The sequence below is a fragment of the Leuciscus leuciscus genome, assembly GCF_965113295.1.
Source record: "Leuciscus leuciscus genome assembly, chromosome: 15".
In the NCBI taxonomy this organism is placed as follows: domain Eukaryota; kingdom Metazoa; phylum Chordata; class Actinopteri; order Cypriniformes; family Leuciscidae; genus Leuciscus; species Leuciscus leuciscus.
The window spans coordinates 35,201,067-35,225,712 of NC_138739.1; the positions used below are offsets into that span (position 1 = coordinate 35,201,067).

At 35.8% G+C, this 24,646-nt stretch overlaps 1 protein-coding gene across 2 annotated transcripts in view; it reads left to right on the forward strand.

Moving 5' to 3' along the window:
* Nucleotides 1-24,646, forward strand: part of LOC309475151 (uncharacterized protein) — a 343,736-nt gene continuing 319,090 nt past the window's right edge. The window contains exons 1-2 of one of the 2 annotated variants that reach the window (XM_082137779.1): nt 1-281; nt 7,990-8,148. In XM_082137779.1, coding sequence (XP_081993905.1) covers nt 8,006-8,148 — 143 coding nt within the window. In that variant the 5' untranslated portion in view covers nt 1-281; nt 7,990-8,005. The remainder of the gene's footprint in view (nt 282-7,989; nt 8,149-24,646) is intronic. The other variant, XM_082137781.1, reaches the window with a different exon arrangement.

Below are 24,646 nucleotides of genomic sequence, written 5' to 3' on the forward strand. Positions count from 1 at the left end.
AAAGAAAAAAAAGGGGGATGAAGAGAGAGGGCGAGAGAGAAGGAGAATTGCTGATCGTAAGAGAGAGTTCCGTGGGTCTTGGGAGTTTAAGCCTATAATAGCATATATAACGGCTGAATAAGTGTGTTATACTCAAATGTTAGTCCTAGGTGTAGGCTAATAAGTGTTGTGAAGACTGGTTCATTTGGTTCTGTCCTTTCATCGTGGAGAGAAGCGCGCCGTCCTTCTGCCGATACCAGGGAGACTACATGAGGAAATCTGCTTGAAAAACAGGCGTTCAGGTGATCTGTTGATTTATTTTGGCTCATTAGAGTGAAGAGGCCAGATACGCTGTTGTAAAGGCCCCAACGCTATAGCCTGGGTTGTGTATGATTGCAGGGACGGACTGGGGCTAAAAAACAGCCCTGGACTTTCTCCCAAATAGGCCCATCATCCCATTCGCCTAGCCGTGTGCGACAGACACTGCCAGGATGTGCTGATGTCACAATACTGTAGCCTACTGTATGCCACACTACTGTAGCCTATCAGACAAGGTATTCACAGCAACATCTCAAAACTTATGATGATTATTGGGGTTGTGTTTATTAATGAAGCCTCAGCCTTCAAATAAAAACAAAAAATGTACAATGCCATAAAATACAAATAATGAAATGTCACTGGCTACAGAAGCCCCAAATTACACAAACTTGTAATTATAAAACATAGTTACTATACCAGGGGTCTCCAACCTTTTTGTTTGCGAGGGCTACCTCAAGGGATAAAATAATCTCGAAGGAATTTTTATTTGTTATACTCCAATATTTATTATAGGCCTACATATGGTGACGCTTTTTTACTTTTCACCATCATATGGGAAATAATTAAATATCTTGATATTCTGGATCAGACTTACAAGCGTTTAAAAAAAAAAAACAATTCCTGAAAAATTAGGAAAATATTTATTGATTTTTTTGTTGATTTTCTATAAACCTATTGTATGTGTTATCAAAAACAGTAGCCCAAACATTTAGTATAAATATAAATGAAAAATAAAATAAAAATAAACTGCCATAACTTCTAAACAAAACATTACTGCATTAGGCATTAATTCATAAGTTTTGGTGTGAAAAGTGCTTCTAACTGGTTTGTTCTTGGAACAGTGTTTCGCCTGTTTTTTTGTTTTTGTTTTTTTGTTTTTGCGTCAATATGTTGAGAATATCAGCGCTGTTTCATCTGGCTTTTTACAAGCTTAAATCACATAGGCCTAGTCATTTGTGGGTTTATAATAGAGATAGGCCTAGATAATTCTGCGCTGAATTGAAATGCTTCTCAGTGGATCGCACAGCTCTGTGTAATAGCCCTAATGTTCGCTGCTCAGATCAAACAAGTTTTGTTCCGCTTTTTGAGCATTTGCCATTTGATGTTTCTCATACGCAACGCAAATGACAGCGTATAATCAAAGAGAGTTGGGTAATTTTGTAGAGGCAAAAGTTCAAATTGAAACGTTTAGTTGAAAAGGTCGCAAAATTATAGCCTACCATTTATTCGAAGTCTGGAACCCCGACGGCAAGTTGGGGCTATTTATAGAATGTGTTTAGCGGGCAACTCACAGGCACCACGTTGGAGAGCCACTGCTATTCAAATGTAAGCAAATTTAAAAGTCCAGCCTTATAAAACTAACTTTCTGTCAGTGGCTATAGGCCGACTCTTCTTCCTCAGTTGTTGTTTTTATACGTAGCATATAAGTGATCATATTAGTGTCCCTGCTGTTGGCTGTAGGCCTAATGCTTTATTAGAATTTTTTTTTTTTTTTTTTTTTTGTGCCGACGGCCCTCGGTTGGACGGCCGTTCTGGACTTTTCCAGAACGCACAGATTGTCAGTCCGTCCCTGTATGATTGACTGGTGTGTGTGTGTGTGTGTGTGTGTGTTGGTTGGCTCACGCTTGTATATTGACTGTTATTCTAATCTTTTACTTTCTACTTTATGCGACGTCCGTTTTGGTGTGTTATACTGTTGTTTGGCGTTGTTGAAACAAACTTTTTTTCTATGAAAGACTGATCAGTAAAAGGTATTTAAAAAAAAGTAATATACTCCACAGTCAATGTGATATTTCATTCCAGTCTTTTTTGATATCTACTCATTTGTTTGTTTTTTCTTCTCCTTTTTGTTTAATAAATCTTAAAAAGATGAAAAACTTTTTTTAAACTTACATTTTGTGTTGATTGAGGTTTTTCTCTATTGGGTTTATTTACATTCTGTATAAGACTATTACTATAGGAGTATAAATGTATTTAATATGGATTACAGTAACTAGGGAAATAGGAGGGACATTAATATAAAGACACAAACTTCCTAGTTAAACATTAAAGCACACTAGTGTAGCATCTGGATTAGTCAAACACACAATTATTCATTACATTTAATGAATAATCCAGCAAACCCCCTTGCCCAACAAACTGTGTGTTCATTCCCCTTCACTTTCCATTTTAGCCATGATTGTGTGTATCTGTTTGTTTAGATTAGTTATGTGTTCGTAATTTAGTCAAAACTTTGGTGCACATTCTAGGGAGTCTGATTCTGGTCCCTGCTTGTAAATCAACATCCCTTTAACAATGTGATCACAGCTATATGCTACAAAGAAAGCGTGGAAGCGTTTTTTTTTTTTTTTTTTTTTTTGGTCATGAAAAATATCCTTTCTGAGAGTTGATAGGCGATCAATACTAAGTGTTCACTGGACGAACAGATTCATTGATTGTAATATTAATTCAGCTACATCAAGGATTCGTTCACTCCAGAATTAACATTTCCTTGATAATTTACTCACTCCCGTGTCATCGAAGATGTTCATGTCTTTCTTTCTTCAGTTGAAAATAAATTAAGGTTTTTGAGTTTGAGGTTTTTCAGTGCAGCTTCAAAGGCTCTGCACGATCCCAGCCGAGGAATAAGGGTCTTATCTAGCGAAATGATCGGTCCTTTTTTTAAAAGATTTTTTTAATTTATATACTTTTTGACCACAAATGCTTGTCTTGCACTAGCTCTGCGATGTGTGTCCACGACTTCACACGCATTACGTAATCACGTTGGAAAGGTCACGCGTGACGTCGGCGGAAGTACCGCAGTGTTTACAAAGCAAATGTGCAAAGACGAATGCTGCGTCTTAATTCGCTATACTTTTACTACACCCTAACAGTATGTACTCTTTTAGTGAAGAAAAAGTACACACTTCTGAGTGTGTAGCAGAAGAGTACACAAGCTTTGGGACATACTATCACGTCATTTACATTTACATTTATTCATTTAGCTGACGCTTTTTATCCAAAGCGACTTACAATTGCTATTATGTCAGAGGTCGCACGCCTCTGGAGCAACTAGGGGTTAAGTGTCTTGCTCAGGGACACATTGGTGTCTCACAGTGGATTCGAACCCGGGTCTCTCACACCAGAGGCAAACTCCTCCTACCCTCGTGGGTAGAGGACTATGTTGGTGTGTGCCATTCATATTGTCCCCTGCGAGCACCTGTTTTTGTCCTTTGATATTTGTGCATTGAGCGCTGAGCGCCCTTGTTTTAAGAAGATGTACTGTTTTTAACTATTTTTGTATGTCAATAAAAGACCTTTTTTTTGTAATTTAGTTGTACTCCTGTCTCTAACCTCCCTGACACACACACGAACCTGTGAGACCTAATGCAAATTGCTGGGTTATTTAGATATTCCCTGATTTATTCAGGGTGGCGTAGTCGACAATTATCACCGTAAGCTAGATTCTTTATTGACTACGTTTACATGCAGCCAATATCCGGGTTATGGTCGGGTTAGAGTCACTATTTGGGTTTCTGAAACATTCGGAATAACGCGTTTACATGCGTGAGCAGAGAGAGTTACTCCTGTATACATGGAATTTGCAATATCCCGATGTAAACGGCGACGCACGGTTAGCGTCTGGACGTACGGACTTCCTTAAGACGCAATATGTGTCATTTCCGATTCTTTTTCCTGTATGCAAAGACAACAACAGCAGCAGCAGCACGCGGATAATGAATAGTTCGGGGCAGATAGCGATCGCCTTTGTTTGCGCTTTCCTCCTCGCTCCAAAAGTGTGGTGCTGTGCTGCGTCTCGCCATGTTTACCTCTACTTCTTGTTTACTTCCGGTATACTGCACGTGGGTTTCTGTATGTGCCGTCCCTACTCAAAAGACCAAGATTCCTTGCGAATAGAACATGCGCAGAACACAAATCAATGTCCCTTTTGATGGGGATATGCCGATACGCGTTTACATGACCAAATATTCGGGTTAGAAAGGGGGTACCCCAGGTATAATATCCGGGTTTTTAAAAACCGGGATATGAGCATATCCGGGTTTTTGCCGGTGTTTACATGGCCGTGCGCGACCGGGTTATTGCTAATATCCCGGTTTTGAACGGGTTATTGGCTGCATGTAAACGTAGTCATTGAGAGCCCTCACCGCCTCATGCCACATTTGGCAATGAGGCACCGCCTCATGCAAACGTCATAAAATAGCATCTTTAATGGTTGCTCTCTGTCGCATCCTGTCACAGTAAACTGGCCTGTCAATCATCTGATCACAGTTAACATCCTCCACATTTAATTTAATTTCCTACTGTATCAGAAAGAAATGCAGAAGCACGTTGATCTGCAGTCACGGGTCTTTCATGCTGAGACTATCCTCATATTAATGCATAATGATGCATTTAAAAGTTAATGGCCAAACGGATCTTTAGAAAAGTCCACATTGTTATTGCAGATGAAATATAACACGAATAACATTAAATGAATATTTTTTTTAACAGGTTAAACTTTGATTAGTCAGTCAAGCCTTTATCTAAACCTCTCTTTTCTTGTATTTTTTTTTTCAACTTTTTACTCGTGTTTGTAGTTCCTCCTCCAAAGCGCAGTGGGTTGTGGGTAATATTAGCTGTTATAGTGAGCACGGATCCACACTTCGAAAATCCATCGGAAATAGTAGACCATCCAGAGACTTCTGGCATACTCTTTTCAACAAACTATGCTTTTGGGACACACTTATTTTAATCTCAAATACTGTTTAAGATGGATAGTATGGACATTGAGACGCAGGGATAGTCAAGCCCTTTACAAAAAAAAAAAGATAAAACAATGATGTCGGACGATTTTGAAGTTGGAGGAGAAAATGAGATGGGGTGCTTCTCAATATCCCTCCTCGTTTCCTCGCCCCTCCGTCCTCCATCATATAACCCAGAAACCGATCGAGCTCAGCCATCTTGAAGGACATCTCAATTCTCTAATTGCACCATGAGGAGGCGAGGATCGAGGAGTGAGGAGCTTCCAGAGGAGTCATGAGTGAGGATACACAGGTGTTTCCTATGCTGAAGTCTTTCTTGTCGAGAAACCTGATGCATGTATAAATTCTCCTCCCCCTTCACATCTGTCACAATATTTTGAATTTAAGCTTTAACTTTGTAGTTTAAATAAATCATATATCAACAGGGCATCTTGCATTATGTAGCAACAATGACATCTGCTTTTCACATTAAGTGAATCATGTGATGTCGAACACATCTTCTTTGTCCAAACAGCCCTGGTTAATAATTCCCCACGGAATAATTCACCAGCGCCGGGGTGTCTGTCGCCCCCCCAGTTCAGCGCGGACTCCCTGTGACTTTTACAGCCTCATGACACACACACACATACACACACACACACACACACACAAACATCCGTTGTGTTTAACTCAACATTCTTTTAATGTGTTTAACTCAGACGTGTATCTGAACTTCCTGTATGTATGTGTGATTAATGTTGTTTTGATCATATAGTTAGGATCTTCGAGTGTTTGGCTCTGAAATGTATTCACTGAAAGAAGGTTCCTCGATAGTGTCTTGTAACCCGACCTCGACCTGGTCATAAACTTTATGACTCCAAAGCTGCAGCTCAGCCAGTCCTTCTGCAAGCCAACATTCCAGACCTTTCCACACATATGATCCAATAGCAATGTTTTTGATATGTATTTTTATGTGTGTATAATTGGCCAGATAATGTCTGAGGTATCTATGCAACGTTATTATGTTAATCAAAATCACTATGCTAAGTGATTATGAGGAAATTATGTAACCCTGTATTTCTTTCATGCAAAAACGTCATTCGAGGTGTCAATGTAATGGGAAAAACACGTCGGAGTCGAATCTTGACTGCAAAGTACAATAATATGCATTTATTCCAGGAAATACCATATTTCTAAATATGAATGTTATTTTCGACCTCTCACATGACAGTCAAAGTGGGGGTTTCTTCACAAACAAAGAATCTTCCCGCTTCAGATCAGAGGATCCGATTCGTCCTCCACGAAAAAGGAGGCGTACACGGGATTCCCTTAAAAGTCCGAACCCTCTCTGAATTCTTCCTCTCAACTCATCCTCTCTTCGGACCTTCTTCTCCCCGGCGCAGCGCTTCTCCAAAGGAACATCTAAAGGAGGCCCTGGCCTTCTCCATCGAGCGAGCACATGTTCGAGTCGTAGCTGCGTCCTTTGCAACAAAGACCTTAAACCTCTCCCATCCCGGGAGATGAACTTTATTTTCCTGTAACATTACATTCAGTGAGCCTTTCAAGCTTCCCGCGACACCCGAAGACGCAGCAGAAACAGGACACCATCCTCGCTTCCTGCATCAGCTTCAGCCTGACCAGAAAGAGCACTCGCAAGTATATTGATTCCTATAAAAGCTGTTCCAGGTGTCTCGTAACTTAGGTTTCTGTATGTAATAATTACTAGCTTTTCCCTTCTCTCTATATCTTTCTTCCTTTCATTTCATTTCATTCTGATCACGCTATGTTTTATGTTTTGTTTGGTTAAATGTTTGCTTGTTTGTTTGTATTTTTACGTACGTTTATATTTGTAGTTTATATAATCTCTAGTGTGTGCCATTTTATTAATAAACCCATTTATACTTTTAATTGTCTCTGTGTTTGAAAACCCATCTTATAAAGTCAATGAAACTTCAAGATCTAAGCTACAAGCTCGATATAAACTACATTTAGTAGTTCTTAATTCAGAAACTCAGTAAGTTTGATATTCGTGGCCAGAAGATAAAACTTTCTCGGAGTTTGTAAAGGGATACCCCCTTCTTAACTGTAATGATCTTACGTTTATTCGCTGGACGAGTTAGATGTTGGTCAAGACAGTTACAGAACAAGGCAATCTCGATAATTGATCAAATAAATGTACATGCGACTTATGAATTATGACCATGAGTCATAATTATTAATATTTCCAAAATTCCCTATATTCTTGAGCTAATTCACATTTACCCCGAGTCGTTTATTGTTACATTTATCTTTATTATTTCTTAAATAACCAAAATGTAACAACATAAGGGCAGATCCTTTGAGCGCTGCTGATGACGCTGTGAAGTGATCAAGAATATTCCAATATACAAATCAGCTTTCCTTCAATTGCAGCCTTCACTCGCATCCCACAGGGGGTGGAGCTGAGACGCGAGTAAAAGTTTCGTTAGATTCCTCGGCTGGGATCGTGTAGAGCCTTTAAAGCTGCATTAAAACTGCAATTTGGACCTTCAACCCATTGTACCCCATTGAAGTCCACTATATGGAGAAAAATCCTGGAATGCTTTCCTCAAAAACCTTACTTTCTTTTCGACTGAAGAAAGAAAGACATGGACATCTTGGATGACACAGGGGTGAGTAAATAATCAGGAAATTTAAATTCTGGAGCGAACGAATCCTTTAACTGATCCAAATATTTATAATTCATGGGGAATCACAAATTATCCCCCAAAAATTTGTGCCTGGGTGTGTAAAGTCCAAGCATTTTCAGGAAAAAGAAAATCCTCTCCGGGTCAAAATGACGTGACCACAACATGAGGGTTAAACATGCAGATAGTGTCACTAAAAACTATGCTTTTGCATCTGCCTCAGTAAAGGTGACTTAATTAACACTGTGTTTATCTATATAACCTCATAGAAATAATTTTCCTTGTACTGTGTTTAATGTTTTCAGGAAAGCATCTGTAATAATGGATACAGAGGAGAACTCTCCTGCTATAGAGAGGAGAGGAGAGGGTGCTGCACCATGTCCCAGCAGCGTGTCTATAAAGTCTACACAATCAATGGATCCACCCATACATTTCAGAAGTGGAGATGTGACCTCTGAACACACGTGAGATTCCTTTTCCAGTATTTGAGACAAGAACCTGAAACATCAGATAGTGCTAAGAAACAAAACGATTGCTTTGTATTCTCTCTGTATCTCTGTACTCAGGGCAGCTTATTTAAACACACACACACACACACACACACACACACACACACACACACACACACACACACACACACACACACACACACACACACACATACACGTCTATATTACTAACAGGGGACTATCGCTTTACACTGGCCAAGAGGGGACTAGTGTTTCTGGTCATTTTGAAGGAACAAAAATGACATACAAAATTTTCTTTTAAGCTCTTTTTTCATAATATAACTTCAAATATGCATTTTTTTATTTTAAAAAAAACATGCCAAGTGGGGACCTGAAACTCTGAACGATCTCTATCTATACTAGTGGGGACTTGATAGCCTACAATGGAGCTGTGTGTGTGTGAACAGTGAAGTGAACTGGCAGTGAAGTCTGCCTTCATTATGTAACTCTCTCTCTCTCTCTCTCTCTCTCTCTCTCTCTCTCTATATATATATATATATATATATAACCTATCAGTTATCAAAAAAATGTAAATACGATTTGTTTTAGGAAAGACCATTTAAATCTACAACGGGGTAAAAAATACAGATGGCCCGACGGCAACAGTTCAAAAGCAGAGGCGAGAATATCCTCTTATCATTCATAATATTATTTTTCTTATTTAACGCTCTCTCTTCATAGATACTTTCTATGCTTGGTTATGCAGTCCCTAACAATTTACTTGTTACTACTTTTCTTAATAATTTCTTCTGTACCTCAGTAGCAGTTCCATACCAACAAATAATACAGAATATCATAACACTTTCAATGAAAGCACTATAAAACATCAGAAGCTTTATGTTGTGGACATTACAGCAAAGTTATTGCTTTAAGAAATTCATTCTCTGTTGTGGCCTATTAATTAAAACATAATTTCTACTCTAATAAAATCAATAGACATGTCCTTATTTTTCTGTTTCCTTTGTTTCTAGGATGTTGATGTACAGATATATTCAGAGTTTGAAATATTGCTCAATTTAAATGCAACCAAACATATGTCGGTCGTTACCATCCAACAGTGGACCTTTCTTTAAGATCTAATTCAAAACTTTTGAGTTGACTTGCTGCATCTGGTCATTTTGAAGAAACAAAAATGAAATCATTTTTTTCATAATATAACTTTAAAAAAAAAATAAAAAAAAAAATAAAAATAAATAAACATGCCAAGATTGAATCTCAACTCTGAACGATCTCTACCTATACAACAGTGGACTCACAATAGCCTGCAATGGAACTGTGTGTGTGTGTGTGAATAGTTAAGTATGTCTTTATTTTGTAACTATAAGTTATATATATTTACATATAGGCCTTCATAGATACTTTCTATGCTTGGTTATGCAGTCCCTAACAATTTACTTGCCATTGTTATGTGCCATTGCACTCACACATACATGTCTATATTACTAACAGACCAATGTCACTCTACACTGGCCAAGTGAGGACTCAATGAACGATGTCTATCTATACAAGAGAGGACTTGAACAGTGTGTGTGTGTGTGTGTGTGTGAACAGTGAAGTGAACTGGCAGTGAAGTCTGTCTTCATTATGTATATATAGTATATTATATATTATGCCTTTTATCAGTCATAATATTTGTTTATTTTATTTAACACTTATTTTCTCTCTTCATAGATACTTTCTATGTTTGGTTATGCAGTCCCTTTAGGGTTTATAGGATTAATCAAACAGAAATAGCTCTTTAAGGTAACGATTTCAGGTCACTATAGTGACCTATATTTAGTATAGCGTAAAGCATACTTTATACAGTGAACAATGATTTTATTCATCAAAATGAACTTCGCGTCCCCAGTTGGATGGTAAAGAACGATACGTGTTTGGCTGCTTTGTACATTTCTTGCCATCACAAACACACTGTAAAGATTTTGGAGGTCAATCTCAAAATGTTATGTCGAAAAACTAAAGTGCAATAAATAATACACGCTTTAGGGTCTGTTTACACGACATCATTTTCAACTGAAAACTGAAAACGTTTTGGCCGTTCATTTCAACGAAAATGCCATTTTGGGGGCCTGACAATGAAAGCTTTTGAAAACGAGTTTTTGTGAGCTCATCTAAAGTGAGGACTAGTTATGCCTTGTAAAGCTTTTATAAAGGAGATTTAAAGGCTGTTAATATTTCTATGTTCTCTATCGTGTTGTGTTTGTTTCCTTTTTCTGTTTAGAATATAAATGAGTCTTTAAATCTCCTTTATAAATTATTTACAAAGCATAACTAGTCCTCACTTTAGATGAGCTCGCAAAATAGTGAACTGACCACTACTAAATGCTTTATAACTGCCTGAATCTACTACATTTACTCACACTTTCTAAGTGATCTTATTAATCACTGTAAACACCTAAATAACTGATTTGTAAATAATGCTATACTTCATTTAGAAATGATAAATTGATTTAATAAAGTATGAAAAAGCAATTATTAAACACATTATAGATATGCTTCTAACTCAATAATACAGCGTTTAAAGGTGTATTTATAAACTGCTTACTAATGTCTGCTTTATGAATTATGATTTATCTGTTTACCAATGCTTAACTAATGATTAATAGGATGCAGTTTTTATAAAGGGTTACCATATATATTATATTATATTTCTCAAAATATAACTTCAAATTTGCATTTTTTTTTATTAAAAAAAAAGCATGCCAAGAGGGGATCTGCAACTAAATGTTATAATTATAATGTAATTATTATTATATTAAGATATTAATAATGCGACTGATAGTATTGGCTGCCTATTAATTAAAACATAATTTCTACTCTTAAAAAAAATCAATAGACATGTCCTTATTTTTCTGTTTCCTTTGTTTCTAGGATGTTGATGTACAGAGAAAGTCAGTGTTTGAAATATTGCTCAATTTAAATGCAACCAAACATATGTCGTTCGTTACCATCCAACAGTGGACCTTTCTTTAAGATCTAATTCAAAACTTTTGAGTTGACTTGCTGCATCTGGTCATTTTGAAGAAACAAAAATTAAATCATTTTTTTCATAATATAACTTTAAAAAAATCAAAATTAAAAAAATTAAAAAAATTAAACATGCCAAGATTGAATCTCAACTCTGAATGATCTCTACCTATACAACAGTGGACTCACAATAGCCTGCAATGGAACTGTATGTGTGTGTGTGTGAACAGTTAAGTATGTCTTTATTTTGTAACTATAAGTTATATATATTATATATAGGCCTTCATAGATACTTTCTATGCTTGGTTATGCAGTCCCTAACAATTTACTTGCCATTGTTATGTGCCATTGCACTCACACATACATGTCTATATTACTAACAGACCAATGTCGCTCTACACTGGCCAAGTGAGGACTCAATGAACGATGTCTATCTATACAAGTGAGGACTTGAACAGTGTGTGTGTGTGTGTGTGTGAACAGTGAAGTGAACTGGCAGTGACGTCTGTCTTCATTATGTATATATAGTATATTATATAGTATATTATATATTATGCCTTTTATCACTCGTTTTGAAAACGATGCCTTTACCATCTGCATGTAAACAACATAAACGTGAATTTGTGAAATTGTTACGTCATTCCAACCCGGTCACACTAAATGCGTCTCTATAGCACACATTGTGTTTATTGTGCAATTTATACGTGCATATGATAGGCATGGGTGGGTTTAGGGTAGGTTTAGTAGTGGTGTGTAATATGTAATATGTATTATATGTTTGGTTAGGATTAGTTTTGTAGGATGTGTGTGTATTACACTCAATAAAGTGCGTATTATATGCAAGTAAAAAAATATATTTTCGCGTAAAAATTGCACGATAAACACAATGCGTGCCATAGAGATGCATTTTCATGAGATCAGGCAGGTCATGCACAAGTATATAACATGGTCACATGCGTACTTATCATCACGTGTTCACATGTTCATGAGTATTTGAGTTTTTTTTTTTTTTTTTTTTTTTTGACAAAGTAAGAAAGGTTTGGGGTGTGCTTTTAGATGGGCCTTTAAAATTTGACAAACAAATATCTTCAGTAACTGGATCTAGTTTCTATCAACTCCGTCTTTTGTCTAAAATTAAACACTTCCTAACTGACAAAACACTAGAGATGGCTGTTCATGCTTTTATTACTTCCCATTTAGACTACAGCAACTCATTGTATTGCGGTATTTCCAAGTCACAAATCGCTCGCCTTCAACTGGTCCAAAATGCTGCAGCAAGATTTATTCACAAAAGTAGTAAATATAATCACATGATGATGATGATACATTTTATTTATATTGCGCTTTTCTGCTTTACATATAGCCTCACATTCAAGCTGGGGGCAAGCTGGGGCCAGTTGTACTGTTAGAGGGGCCAGTTTAGACCTTATTGTTGTCATATCATTTTCTGCACTGCACTATAGGCATTAACAGGCAAAATACCATGATTACCAATCATTCAACAATGTATTTGCATTGCCATTATATTTTTTTAATTTGCATTACATATTCAGAATCAGTCACATTAACTGCATTCTACGATTTTTGTGTTTTTTTTGCAAAAAGATCAGCAAATTCATCTAGATTTAAGGCCTTTGCCCTCCTTGACTCAATACTTAGAACACCTAAATTGCTTAATCTGTCATCTGACATTGTGGACCTGAGATAGGTTTTCACCAGCTTTAGTGCATACAATATAATATACAATTAAATTATGCTTATTTTAAATGTATTGTGCAGGCTAGGTATAAAAAATATAGGAAAAACCATGATAATATGAAACGCTTCAAAACAGAGCGCACAAAGCGCGTATGCGCATCGCGGGTGCAGAATGATGTGCTCAAAGCAACATGGAGTCACAGTGTTCAGCGCTGCACAAGTGCGCATTTAAAAGTTCACGGCACAAAGCGAAGAAATTTCGAGCGCACAAATCCTAGTGTAGCCTATATCTGTCCAACAGTTTATTGATCATTTGTTTCTTCACATAGTGAAGTTTTAAATTCCAGTTATTGTGCGTTTGATGCCGATTCATAGTCCTTGTGGTGTGAACAGGCACACGGTAGCGAGTCGTTTTAAAACAGCAACAAACATAAAATACAAATACACAAAATAAAGTCATTTTATGCAAATCCACAGCCTTTTATCTACAGATCAAGCATTATAATGTGTATATATCATATTGGAGAGAGTTTTACCGTGCATATATATAACATAATATAAATTAACATTACAAAAGTTAATGATAGTACATTTCAAATACCTAAAAATTGACAATTAAGTGATTTTGTTCGAGTCAAAAATATTACTTAACATTAATGAACCAACGGTACACATTTTTTACTTTAGCAATCTTATGGGTTGTGGTCTCTCAGACATTGGCAGTAATAAAAATACAATAAAAACATAGTTTCCCTTTGGACTTAAATTACATATCTTTGTGGTATACGGTAGAAATATTGCACATTTCAGTCTAGCTTAGGTTTTTAAAATAAATAACACAGTCTTGGAAATAATATGTAAGCATGTGCAAATAAGCCTGTATAGTAAATCAAGTTCTGTTGGTCTTTGTGTTTAAGTGAGAAATTAATTCATTTAAATTGAAAGATCTCAATGTTTATAAGATCTTTCAATTATGTTTAACAGTTTTGAGCGTATAAAAGAGTGTATAAAAATGGGCTCTGAGTTTTGGCAGTGGTTGTGTCTAAGTGAAATATGTAGTTTGGAAGATGTAGTCACTGAATGCATTAATACAACATTGAATGACACAGACATTTGCAACACTTCTACAGTAATACCGTAGTAAAATATTTTCAGAATCTAAAAAATTAAATACTATCAAAACAATTAGATGTAGCTGAACACATACAGATATTAATCTTTCAGTTTCATCACCATCTATAAAAAGGGGAAACTTGGGGGAAATGTGTACTGTACTGTAAACAATGACCATGTGACATAAAATGCTGTGAATTCTGAACAACAGAAAACAGCAGAAATATGTTAGAATTCTACCCGTTATTTGTGTGTTTTTTTATTTAACGTGTGTTTTTGGGGGGTAAAACCTTTTCTAGTGTTCTGGAAGAATGAGTTGATCTGAGAATGAAGTTTCAGTGCATTTTGAATGTGAAATGAACTGCTGTCAAGCTGTAAGTTGGTTTGGAGAAGATATCATGGTCTTTTAACCTGATATCATTTAAGACATCATTTAAGACTGTGGTATAAATGATTGAATGATTTAACCATAACTCATTACTATCCTTGATATTCTAAAATAGGTATTTTTCATGTGTATGTAGACTAGGGTGTGTGATATTGAGTTGTTGCACTTCCCCCCCACACGCAATTTACATATCAATGCAGGAAGGCCTTAAAGGCCAGTGTTTTTCTTAGGTGAGAAAACTGGCCAACAACCCCCAGAGTAGTGTTACCAATATCTGTGCAACTTCTCAAATACACTAGAATAAACTAGAGAAAACGCTGGGATTTACCCTGCCAAATTTATTTTGTAAAGTTTTCTTTTGTAAAAATGTATTTAAAAAATAAATAAAACAAGAATTACACTATCTACTGTTCACTGCAGTTAATGTTACATTATCCACGTTTACAATACTGTACAAAAATATGAAACTGAGATTAACACTTGTATAGGTGTTTAGTTAAATATATATTTTTTTGTTTTTGTTTTTTTTAGATTCAGAATTTAAATATTAGGTTTTGAACATCAGTTTTGATTAGAGAATGTAAACATCTGCAAATTGGCCTGTATAGAACATAAATGTCTGTTGGTGTTTGTGTTAAGTTAGAAATAATTTTTTTTTTTGCCAAAGCAATAATAAATGATCCACAGTTTGGCTCACATAAGCTCCGTTCACACAGAGATTCCGGAAAATACACCTTGCACAATTCTGAAATCAGTATTATATATTATAATATAATATTTAAATATAAAATCTTGTTTACTTGTTTAGCACTATGTTTACAATGAAACTAAATTAATGATTATTCCAAACACAAATAAAATGTAAGTTTCCCAATTCTAAAGTCACTTTTTCAAAACTCTCTTCACACAGTGATCACACCTTCCGTCTATGTGAGCTAAACTGTGGATCACTGCTTTGAAAGATGTCATTGAATGCATTTTGTTCCATTTACATTAATTATTCTTAAACACAAACACCAACAGAACTTTATGTTCTATACAGGCTAATTTGCACGTTTACATACTCTTTTTAAAACTGTTAATAATAATAGTACTGTTAAACTGTTAAAAATTAATTTCAGTAATATCACATTGAAATAGATATTCTGATTCTAAAATATAATAATATCAAAATAATTAGATGTAAGTGTTAGTCTTTCATTTTCATCACCATCTATACAAAAGGGGAAACTTAGGAATATTTTAGTACAGTAATGTTAAAAAGTTAGTTTGTTAGTATACTTTACTTTATTGTCCTTTTTCAGGAAATTTGTCTTGGACTCAAAGCTGCATTAGTACACAACATATACATACACACACAAACCAAAAAGAGTTTAAAACTACATATATGTATAACTACATCTTGCTATTTAACATATTAATAGATACTCTAACGGTTCCTCTTACTCAGTGGGACTCTATACCGTCTCCATGATGGCAGAAGCTGATACATTGGAAATAAAACATGGCTTGAATCACTCACTATTGTCTGTGCATTTAAAAAAAAATCCACGATTCGTAAATTGATTGAAGTGATGAGTACTCTCTTACACCCATAACTTACATTGCAGTTTTCACAAGACATGCAAGCTGTGATTTTAATTGGACCGAAAGATTGCCATATGAAGTTTGCATCCTATAATTTAAAAGACTACCTAAAACGGCATAATGAAATAATTGCATAATTCTCTGATTTACACCGAACAGCCTAAGTCTTCTTAAAAAAATACAATCGTTGCCGGAATTTTGAACAAAGATAATCAATGTGGGCTTTCCAAGTAAATGAACGATCAATGACCACACCTAGATACTTATATCCACCTGCTCAATATTATCATAGATGATAACTGGGCTGTAATCAAAAAGGATTATGTAACATCAACTGCAGTGAATTATAAACAGTAGATAGTGTCATTCTTGTTTTATGAAAGCCTTTTACAAAAGAAAACATTGTGTAATGCTCCTGTTGTTTGTGTTTTTTTGTTTTATGTGTGACAAAGATCGGGGTGGTGGTGGCGCAATGGATAAGACACATGCCTTTGGTGTGAGAGACCCGGGTTCGAATCCACTGTGAGACACCAATGTGTGCCTGAGCAAGACACTTAACCCCTAGTTGCTCCAGAGACGTGCGACCTCTGTCATATATAGCAATTGTAAGTCGCTCTGGATAAAAGCGTCAGCTAAATGAATAAATGTAAAATGTAAAAGTGTATCACTAAGTGTATGGGTGAAACCTTTTCTAATGTTCTGGAAGAATGAGTTGATCTGAGACATGAAGTTTCAGTGCATTTTGAATGTGAAATGAACTGCTGTCAAGCTGTAAGTTGGTTACTGGTTGTTGGCCAGTTTTCTCACCTAAGAAAAACACTGGCCTTTAAGGCCTTCCTGCATTGATATGTAAATTGCGTGTGGGGGGGAAGTGCAACAACTCAATATCACACACCCTAGTCTACATACACATGAAAAATACCTATTTTAGAATATCAAGGATAGTAATGAGTTATGGTTAAATCATTCAATCATTTATACCACAGTCTTAAATGATGTCTTAAATGATATCAGGTTAAAAGACCATGATATCTTCTCCAAACCAACTTACAGCTTGACAGCAGTTCATTTCACATTCAAAATGCACTGAAACTTCATTCTCAGATCAACTCATTCTTCCAGAACACTAGAAAAGGTTTTACCCCCCAAAAACACACGTTAAATAAAAAAACACACAAATAACGGGTAGAATTCTAACATATTTCTGCTGTTTTCTGTTGTTCAGAATTCACAGCATTTTATGTCACATGGTCATTGTTTACAGTACAGTACACATTTCCCCCAAGTTTCCCCTTTTTATAGATGGTGATGAAACTGAAAGATTAATACCTGTATGTGTTCAGCTACATCTAATTGTTTTGATAGTATTTAATTTTTTAGATTCTGAAAATATTTTACTACGGTATTACTGTAGAAGTGTTGCAAATGTCTGTGTCATTCAATGTTGTATTAATGCATTCAGTGACTACATCTTCCAAACTACATATTTCACTTAGACACAACCACTGCCAAAACTCAGAGCCCATTTTTATACACTCTTTTATACGCTCAAAACTGTTAAACATAATTGAAAGATCTTATAAACATTGAGATCTTTCAATTTAAATGAATTAATTTCTCACTTAAACACAAAGACCAACAGAACTTGATTTACTATACAGGCTTATTTGCACATGCTTACATATTATTTCCAAGACTGTGTTATTTATTTTAAAAACCTAAGCTAGACTGAAATGTGCAATATTTCTACCGTATACCACAAAGATATGTAATTTAAGTCCAAAGGGAAACTATTTTTTTATTGTATTTTTATTACTGCCAATGTCTGAGAGACCACAACCCATAAGATTGCTAAAGTAAAAAATGTGTACCGTTGGTTCATTAATGTTAAGTAATATTTTTGACTCGAACAAAATCACTTAATTGTCAATTTTTAGGTATTTGAAATGTACTATCATTAACTTTTGTAATGTTCATTTATATTATGTTATATATATGCACGGTAAAACTCTCTCCAATATGATATATACACATTATAATGCTTGATCTGTAGATAAAAGGCTGTGGATTTGCATAAAATGACTTTATTTTGTGTATTTGTATTTTATGTTTGTTGCTGTTTTAAAACGAATCGCTACCGTGTGCCTGTTCACACCACAAGGACTATGAATCGGCATCAAACGCACAATAACTGGAATTTAAAACTTCACTATGTGAAGAAACAAATGATCAATAAACTGTTGGACAGATATAGGCTACACTAGGATTTGTGCGCTCGAAATTTCTTCGCTTTGTGCCGTGAACCTTTAAATGCGCACTTGTGCAGCGCTGAACACTGTGACTCCATGTTGCTTTGAGCACATCATTCTGCACCCGCGATGCGCATACGCGCTTTGTGCGCTCTGTTTTGAAGCGTTTCATATTATCATGGTTTTTCCTATATTTTTTATACCTAGCCTGCACAATACATTTAAAATAAGCATAATTTAATTGTATATTATATTGTATGCACTAAAGCTGGTGAAAACCTATCTCAGGTCCACAATGTCAGATGACAGATTAAGCAATTTAGGTGTTCTAAGTATTGAGTCAAGGAGGGCAAAGGCCTTAAATCTAGATGAATTTGCTGATCTTTTTGCAAAAAAAACACAAAAATCGTAGAATGCAGTTAATGTGACTGATTCTGAATATGTAATGCAAATTTAAAAAATATAATGGCAATGCAAATACATTGTTGAATGATTGGTAATCATGGTATTTTGCCTGTTAATGCCTATAGTGCAGTGCAGAAAATGATATGACAACAATAAGGTCTAAACTGGCCCCTCTAACAGTACAACTGGCCCCAGCTTGCCCCCAGCTTGAATGTGAGGCTATATGTAAAGCAGAAAAGCGCAATATAAATAAAATGTATCATCATCATCATGTGATTATATTTACTACTTTTGTGAATAAATCTTGCTGCAGCATTTTGGACCAGTTGAAGGCGAGCGATTTGTGACTTGGAAATACCGCAATACAATGAGTTGCTGTAGTCTAAATGGGAAGTAATAAAAGCATGAACAGCCATCTCTAGTGTTTTGTCAGTTAGGAAGTGTTTAATTTTAGACAAAAGACGGAGTTGATAGAAACTAGATCCAGTTACTGAAGATATTTGTTTGTCAAAATTTAAAGGCCCATCTAAAAGCACACCCCAAACCTTTCTTACTTTGTCAAAAAAAAAAAAAAAAAAAAAAAAAACTCAAATACTCATGAACATGTGAACACGTGATGATAAGTACGCATGTGACCATGTTATATACTTGTGCATGACCTGCCTGATCTCATGAAAATGCATCTCTATGGCACGCATTGTGTTTATCGTGCAATTTTTACGTGAAAATATATTTTTTTACATGCATATAATACGCACTTTATTGAGTGTAATACACACACATCCTACAAAACTAATCCTAACCAAACATATAATACATATTACATATTACACACCACTACTAAACCTACCCTAAACCCACCCATGCCTATCATATGCACGTATAAATTGCACAATAAACACAATGTGTGCTATAGAGACGCATTTAGTGTGACCGGGTTGGAATGACGTAACAATTTCACAAATTCACGTTTATGTTGTTTACATGCAGATGGTAAAGGCATCGTTTTCAAAATGAGTGATAAAAGGCATAATATATAATATACTATATAATATACTATATATACATAATGAAGACAGACTTCACTGCCAGTTCACTTCACTGTTCACACACACACACACACACACACTGTTCAAGTCCTCACTTGTATAGATAGACATCGTTCATTGAGTCCTCACTTGGCCAGTGTAGAGTGACATTGGTCTGTTAGTAATATAGACATGTATGTGTGAGTGCAATGGCACATAACAATGGCAAGTAAATTGTTAGGGACTGCATAACCAAGCATAGAAAGTATCTATGAAGGCCTATATATAAATATATATATAACTTATAGTTACAAAATAAAGACATACTTAACTATTTTGATTTTTTTTTTTTTGTAGAAATGATGTTTTAATTAATAGGCAGCCAATACTATCTGTCGCATTGTTAATACCTTTATAATATAATAATAATTACATTATAATTATAACATTGAGTTGTAGATCCCCTCTTGGCATGTTTTTTTTATTTTATTTTTTATAAAAAAAATGCATATTTGAAGTTATATTCTGAAAAATATTATATAATATATATATGGTAACCCTTTATAATAACTGCATTTAATTAATCATTAGTTAAGCATTAGTAAACAGTTAAATCATAATTCATAAAGCAGACATTAATAAGCCGTTTATAAATACAGCTTTAAATGCTGTATTATTGATTTATAAGGATATCTATAATGTGTTTAATAATTGTATTTTCATACTTTATTAATTATCAATTTATAATTTCTAAATGAAGTATAGCATTATTTACAAAGCAGTTATTTAGGAGTTGTCAGTGATTAATAAGATCACTTAGAAAGTGTGAGTAAATGTAGTAGATTCAGGGAGTTATAAAGCATTTAGTAGTGGTCAGTTCACTATTTTGTGAGCAAAAGTGAGGACTAGTTATGCCTAGTAAAGCATTTATAAAGGAGATTTAAAGACTCAGTTATCTTCTAAACAGAAAAAGGAAACAAACACAACACAACACAATGATAGAGAACATAGAAATATTAACAGCCTTTAAATCTCCTACATAACTAGCATAACTAGTCCTCACTTTAGATGAGCTCACAAAAAATTGTGAACTGACCTCTACTAAATGCTTTATAACTACCTGAACTACAGTAGAAATACATGTTAATAAAGCATTTATTAACACACTAAGTAACTATTACTATATGTCTGAATAATAAGTGTATGATGTATGAATGTACATTGAATTAGTTTAATCATTTACTCACACTTTCTAAGGGATCTTATGAACCACTGACAACTCCTAAATAACTGCTTTGTAAATGATGCTATACTTCATTTAGAAATGATAAATTGATCATTAATAAAGTATGAAAATACAATTATTAAACACATTATAGATATGCTTTTAAAACAGGAATAAAGCATTTATAACTGCATTTATATACTGCTTATTAGTGTATATTAATGCTTTATAAATGAATTAACTCTTTACTAATGCTTAACTAATGATTAATAGCGTGCAGTTATTATAAAGTATTACTGAAGCAGTTAAACAGCAGCTCTACAGTCTCAGAGCCTCTCTAGGACAGCAGCCATTCAGACAATAGAGAAGTGTGAACGACGTGTGTTAATGGGCCACTGCAGTTCCTGCTCCAGCCTACAGGAGCGCTGCTGAGTATGGACTTAAACACACACACACATGTAAGTCCCCACTTGGTCAAAAATGTACAAAATTAACCAGAGCGTGTTTTGGCTGATTTTAACATGTTTTAAAGCATGACCAACAGGGGACTTGAAAAATGTCCCCACTTGGCTCGACGGTCCCCTGTTAGTGAGTGTGTAACGACACCAAGGTCCCCAGTTAGATAGATAGACGAGTACACACACACACACACACACACACACACACACACACACACACACACACACACACACACACACACACACACACACACACACACAAGCATTAATTCTTGTTAAACCTTAGCTGTCAAAATCATAATTTTACTGTCATATTTGTTTTTTAGGCATTGTATTGTGTTGGCAAAGAAGCTGTAACATTTTATAACATTACAGAGAAAAGTTTAGTAAGCAACTTTTTTTGTGTGGCTTCTGTAAAGGAAAAGAAAAACCATTTGAAATAGATTTTTGAGGTTATCAACATTATGCCACTAGTACTGTTGTTTGAGCTTAACTTATTGAGCTGAACCCACAATATTACTTTAATTACAATTTGGGTATTATACATACAATTGAGTGGATGTGTTGTCTATTACGAACATGCAATATTAGGTATAAATATTTATACAACATAATATTTTGGATACAATTATTAAAACTGCTTTGGCTAATGCCAGGCACATGCACAGATAGACCTCAACTGGTGCTCAAGCTTCTGCTCTTTGGGCCTTTTTCAAAATGTGTCCTCCTGAGGGAGCATCCTTCACAATGAAACACAGTTAACACACACAAGTCGAGCAGCATCCATGTGTTCTTGACCTGCCTTTAGTGACAGCCAGGTAACAAACATGTTTGCCATTAAGTTTCAACATTGTTTGCCACTGCTGTGAAATTAAATCACTATTAAAACATCTCAATAGAGACAACCTAGTTTAGGATGAATACCTCCATTAAGCTTAACAAGCAAACTAATCTGATGTGTAAAATGGCATCATGTGAGGTCGGAAATGCCAACAAAATGAATAAAAAGGCCCCCAAAAATGAAGAAATGAAATGCCCCTTTATGAGTTCTTGATATATTCATAATAGAGCAGTGACCTCTGGAGCCAAGTGAGATTTTTGCCTAAACAAACTGGATACATGCATAGATGTAGATAAATTTACAATATATTTCCATGTGGCATGTCAGCATGGCATATACCTGAAAGAGCTACTTCTGTGTAACACGTGTGCAGAGAAGTGTAGACTAAATGCTGTAATTTCTTTCCTTTTTGATGTTTTTGCAGTGAGGAAAATGATATAACTGGAGACCTGCAGGTTTCTTACCAAGCAGTGAGTGATGCCATGAAGACAGTCAAAACCACTCACAAAACCAGAATGAAGAACAAGTATGAGCACTTATTTGAGGGAATCAATCTACAAGAGAATCAAACCCTCATGAACAGGATCTACACAGAGCTCTACATTATAGAGGGAGATGCTAAAGGGGTGAATGAAGAACATGAGATTTTAAAGATGGAGAAAACACTTTGGTCACTACTTTCAAAAGATATTCCAATATACTGCAATGACATCTTTAAACCCTTACCTAAACCAGGATGTGAGGAGAAAGATGACATCAAGACTGTTCTTACTAAAGGCATCGCTGGAATTGGAAAATCCGTCTCAGTGCAGAAGTTAATTCTGGACTGGTCAGAGGGAAAAGCCAATCAGGATGTAGATTTCATGTTTGTGCTTCCATTTCGAGAGCTGAACTTGATTAAAGATCATCAGTGCAGTCTTCACAGTCTTCTGCTGGACTTTCATCCTGAACTTCAAGATCTGGACTCAAAGATTTATGACGAATGTAAAGTTGTGTTCATCTTTGATGGTCTGGATGAAAGCAGAATTACACTGATGTTTTCTGATGATGAGAAAGTTTCTGATGTCAATGCGACTTCATCAGTGGGTGTGTTGATTTCAAACCTCATAAAAGGAGATCTGCTTCCCTCTGCTCACATCTGGATCACCTCCAGACCAGCAGCAGCCAATCAGATCCCCTCCAAATACATCAGCCGTGTGACAGAAATTCAGGGATTCAATGACCCTCAGAAGGAGGAATATTTCAGTAAGAGAATCATTGACGAGCATCAAGCCAGCATTATCATCTCACACATTAAAAGATCAAGAAGCCTCCACATCATGTGTCACATACCCGTCTTCTGCTGGATCACATCCACTGTGCTTCAAAACATCCTGAAACAAGATCTCAGTGCAGAAATCCCTCAAACTCTGACTGAAATGTACATCCACTTCCTTTTGATTCAGATCAACATGAGGAATCAGAAGTATGAAGAGAGAGATCCAGAGAAACTCCTGCAGTCCAACAGAGACATGAATTTGAAATTTGCTGAACTGGCTCACAAACAGCTGATGAAGGGCAATGTGATGTTCTATGAGGAGGACCTGATTGAGAGCGGCATAGACGTCACTGATGCCTCAGTGTATTCTGGGATTTGCACTGAGATCTTTAAGGAGGAATCTGTGATTCATCAGAAGAAAGTCTACTGCTTCATACATCTGAGCTTTCAAGAGTTTCTGGCAGCTTTCTATGAGTTTCACTCCCAGCAAAAGCCTTTGGACATGCGGCTCAAAGAAGTAATTGATGAATCATTGCAGAATGGACGCTTGGATCTTTTCCTGCGATTCTTGCTGGGCATCTCACTGGAGTCCAATCAGAGACTCTTACAGGATCTACTGACACACACAGAGGACACCAGAGATATCATCAATAGTGTTGCAATGTATATTAAACATAAAATTAATGGTGATGAACAACTCTCAGCTGATAAATCCATCAACCTGTTCCTCTGTCTGCTGGAAGTGAATGATCAGACTTTCTTCAGAGAGATTCAGGAGTTTGTGAAATCAGACATGGACTCAGAGCAACTCTCTCCTGCTCGCTGCTCAGCAATAGCCTACATCATTCAAATGTTAGATGAGCCGCTGGATGAACTGGACTCCAAGAAATTAAACGCATCAGAAGAAGGCAAAAGAAGACTGATACCAGCTGTGACGAACTGCAGAAAAGCCCTGTAAGCATTTTGTCATAAAGTGGCATATTTCTTTTATATTTGTAATCACTGTGCCATAGCAGTTTAGCAAGATTAGAAGAGAAGTCTAAACATGGAATGAGTTGTAATCTCAATATAATATAACAGTTTATCTTCTAGCGATCATAATTTTTCATGGCTGGTTATGATATATATATTGAGAAAAATTGAATCGAGGACCGTGACGTCCCCCGGTATGGCGCAGCCGGGGCCCCACCCTGGAGCCAGGCCCGGGGTTGGGGCTCGTATGCGAGCGCCTGGTGG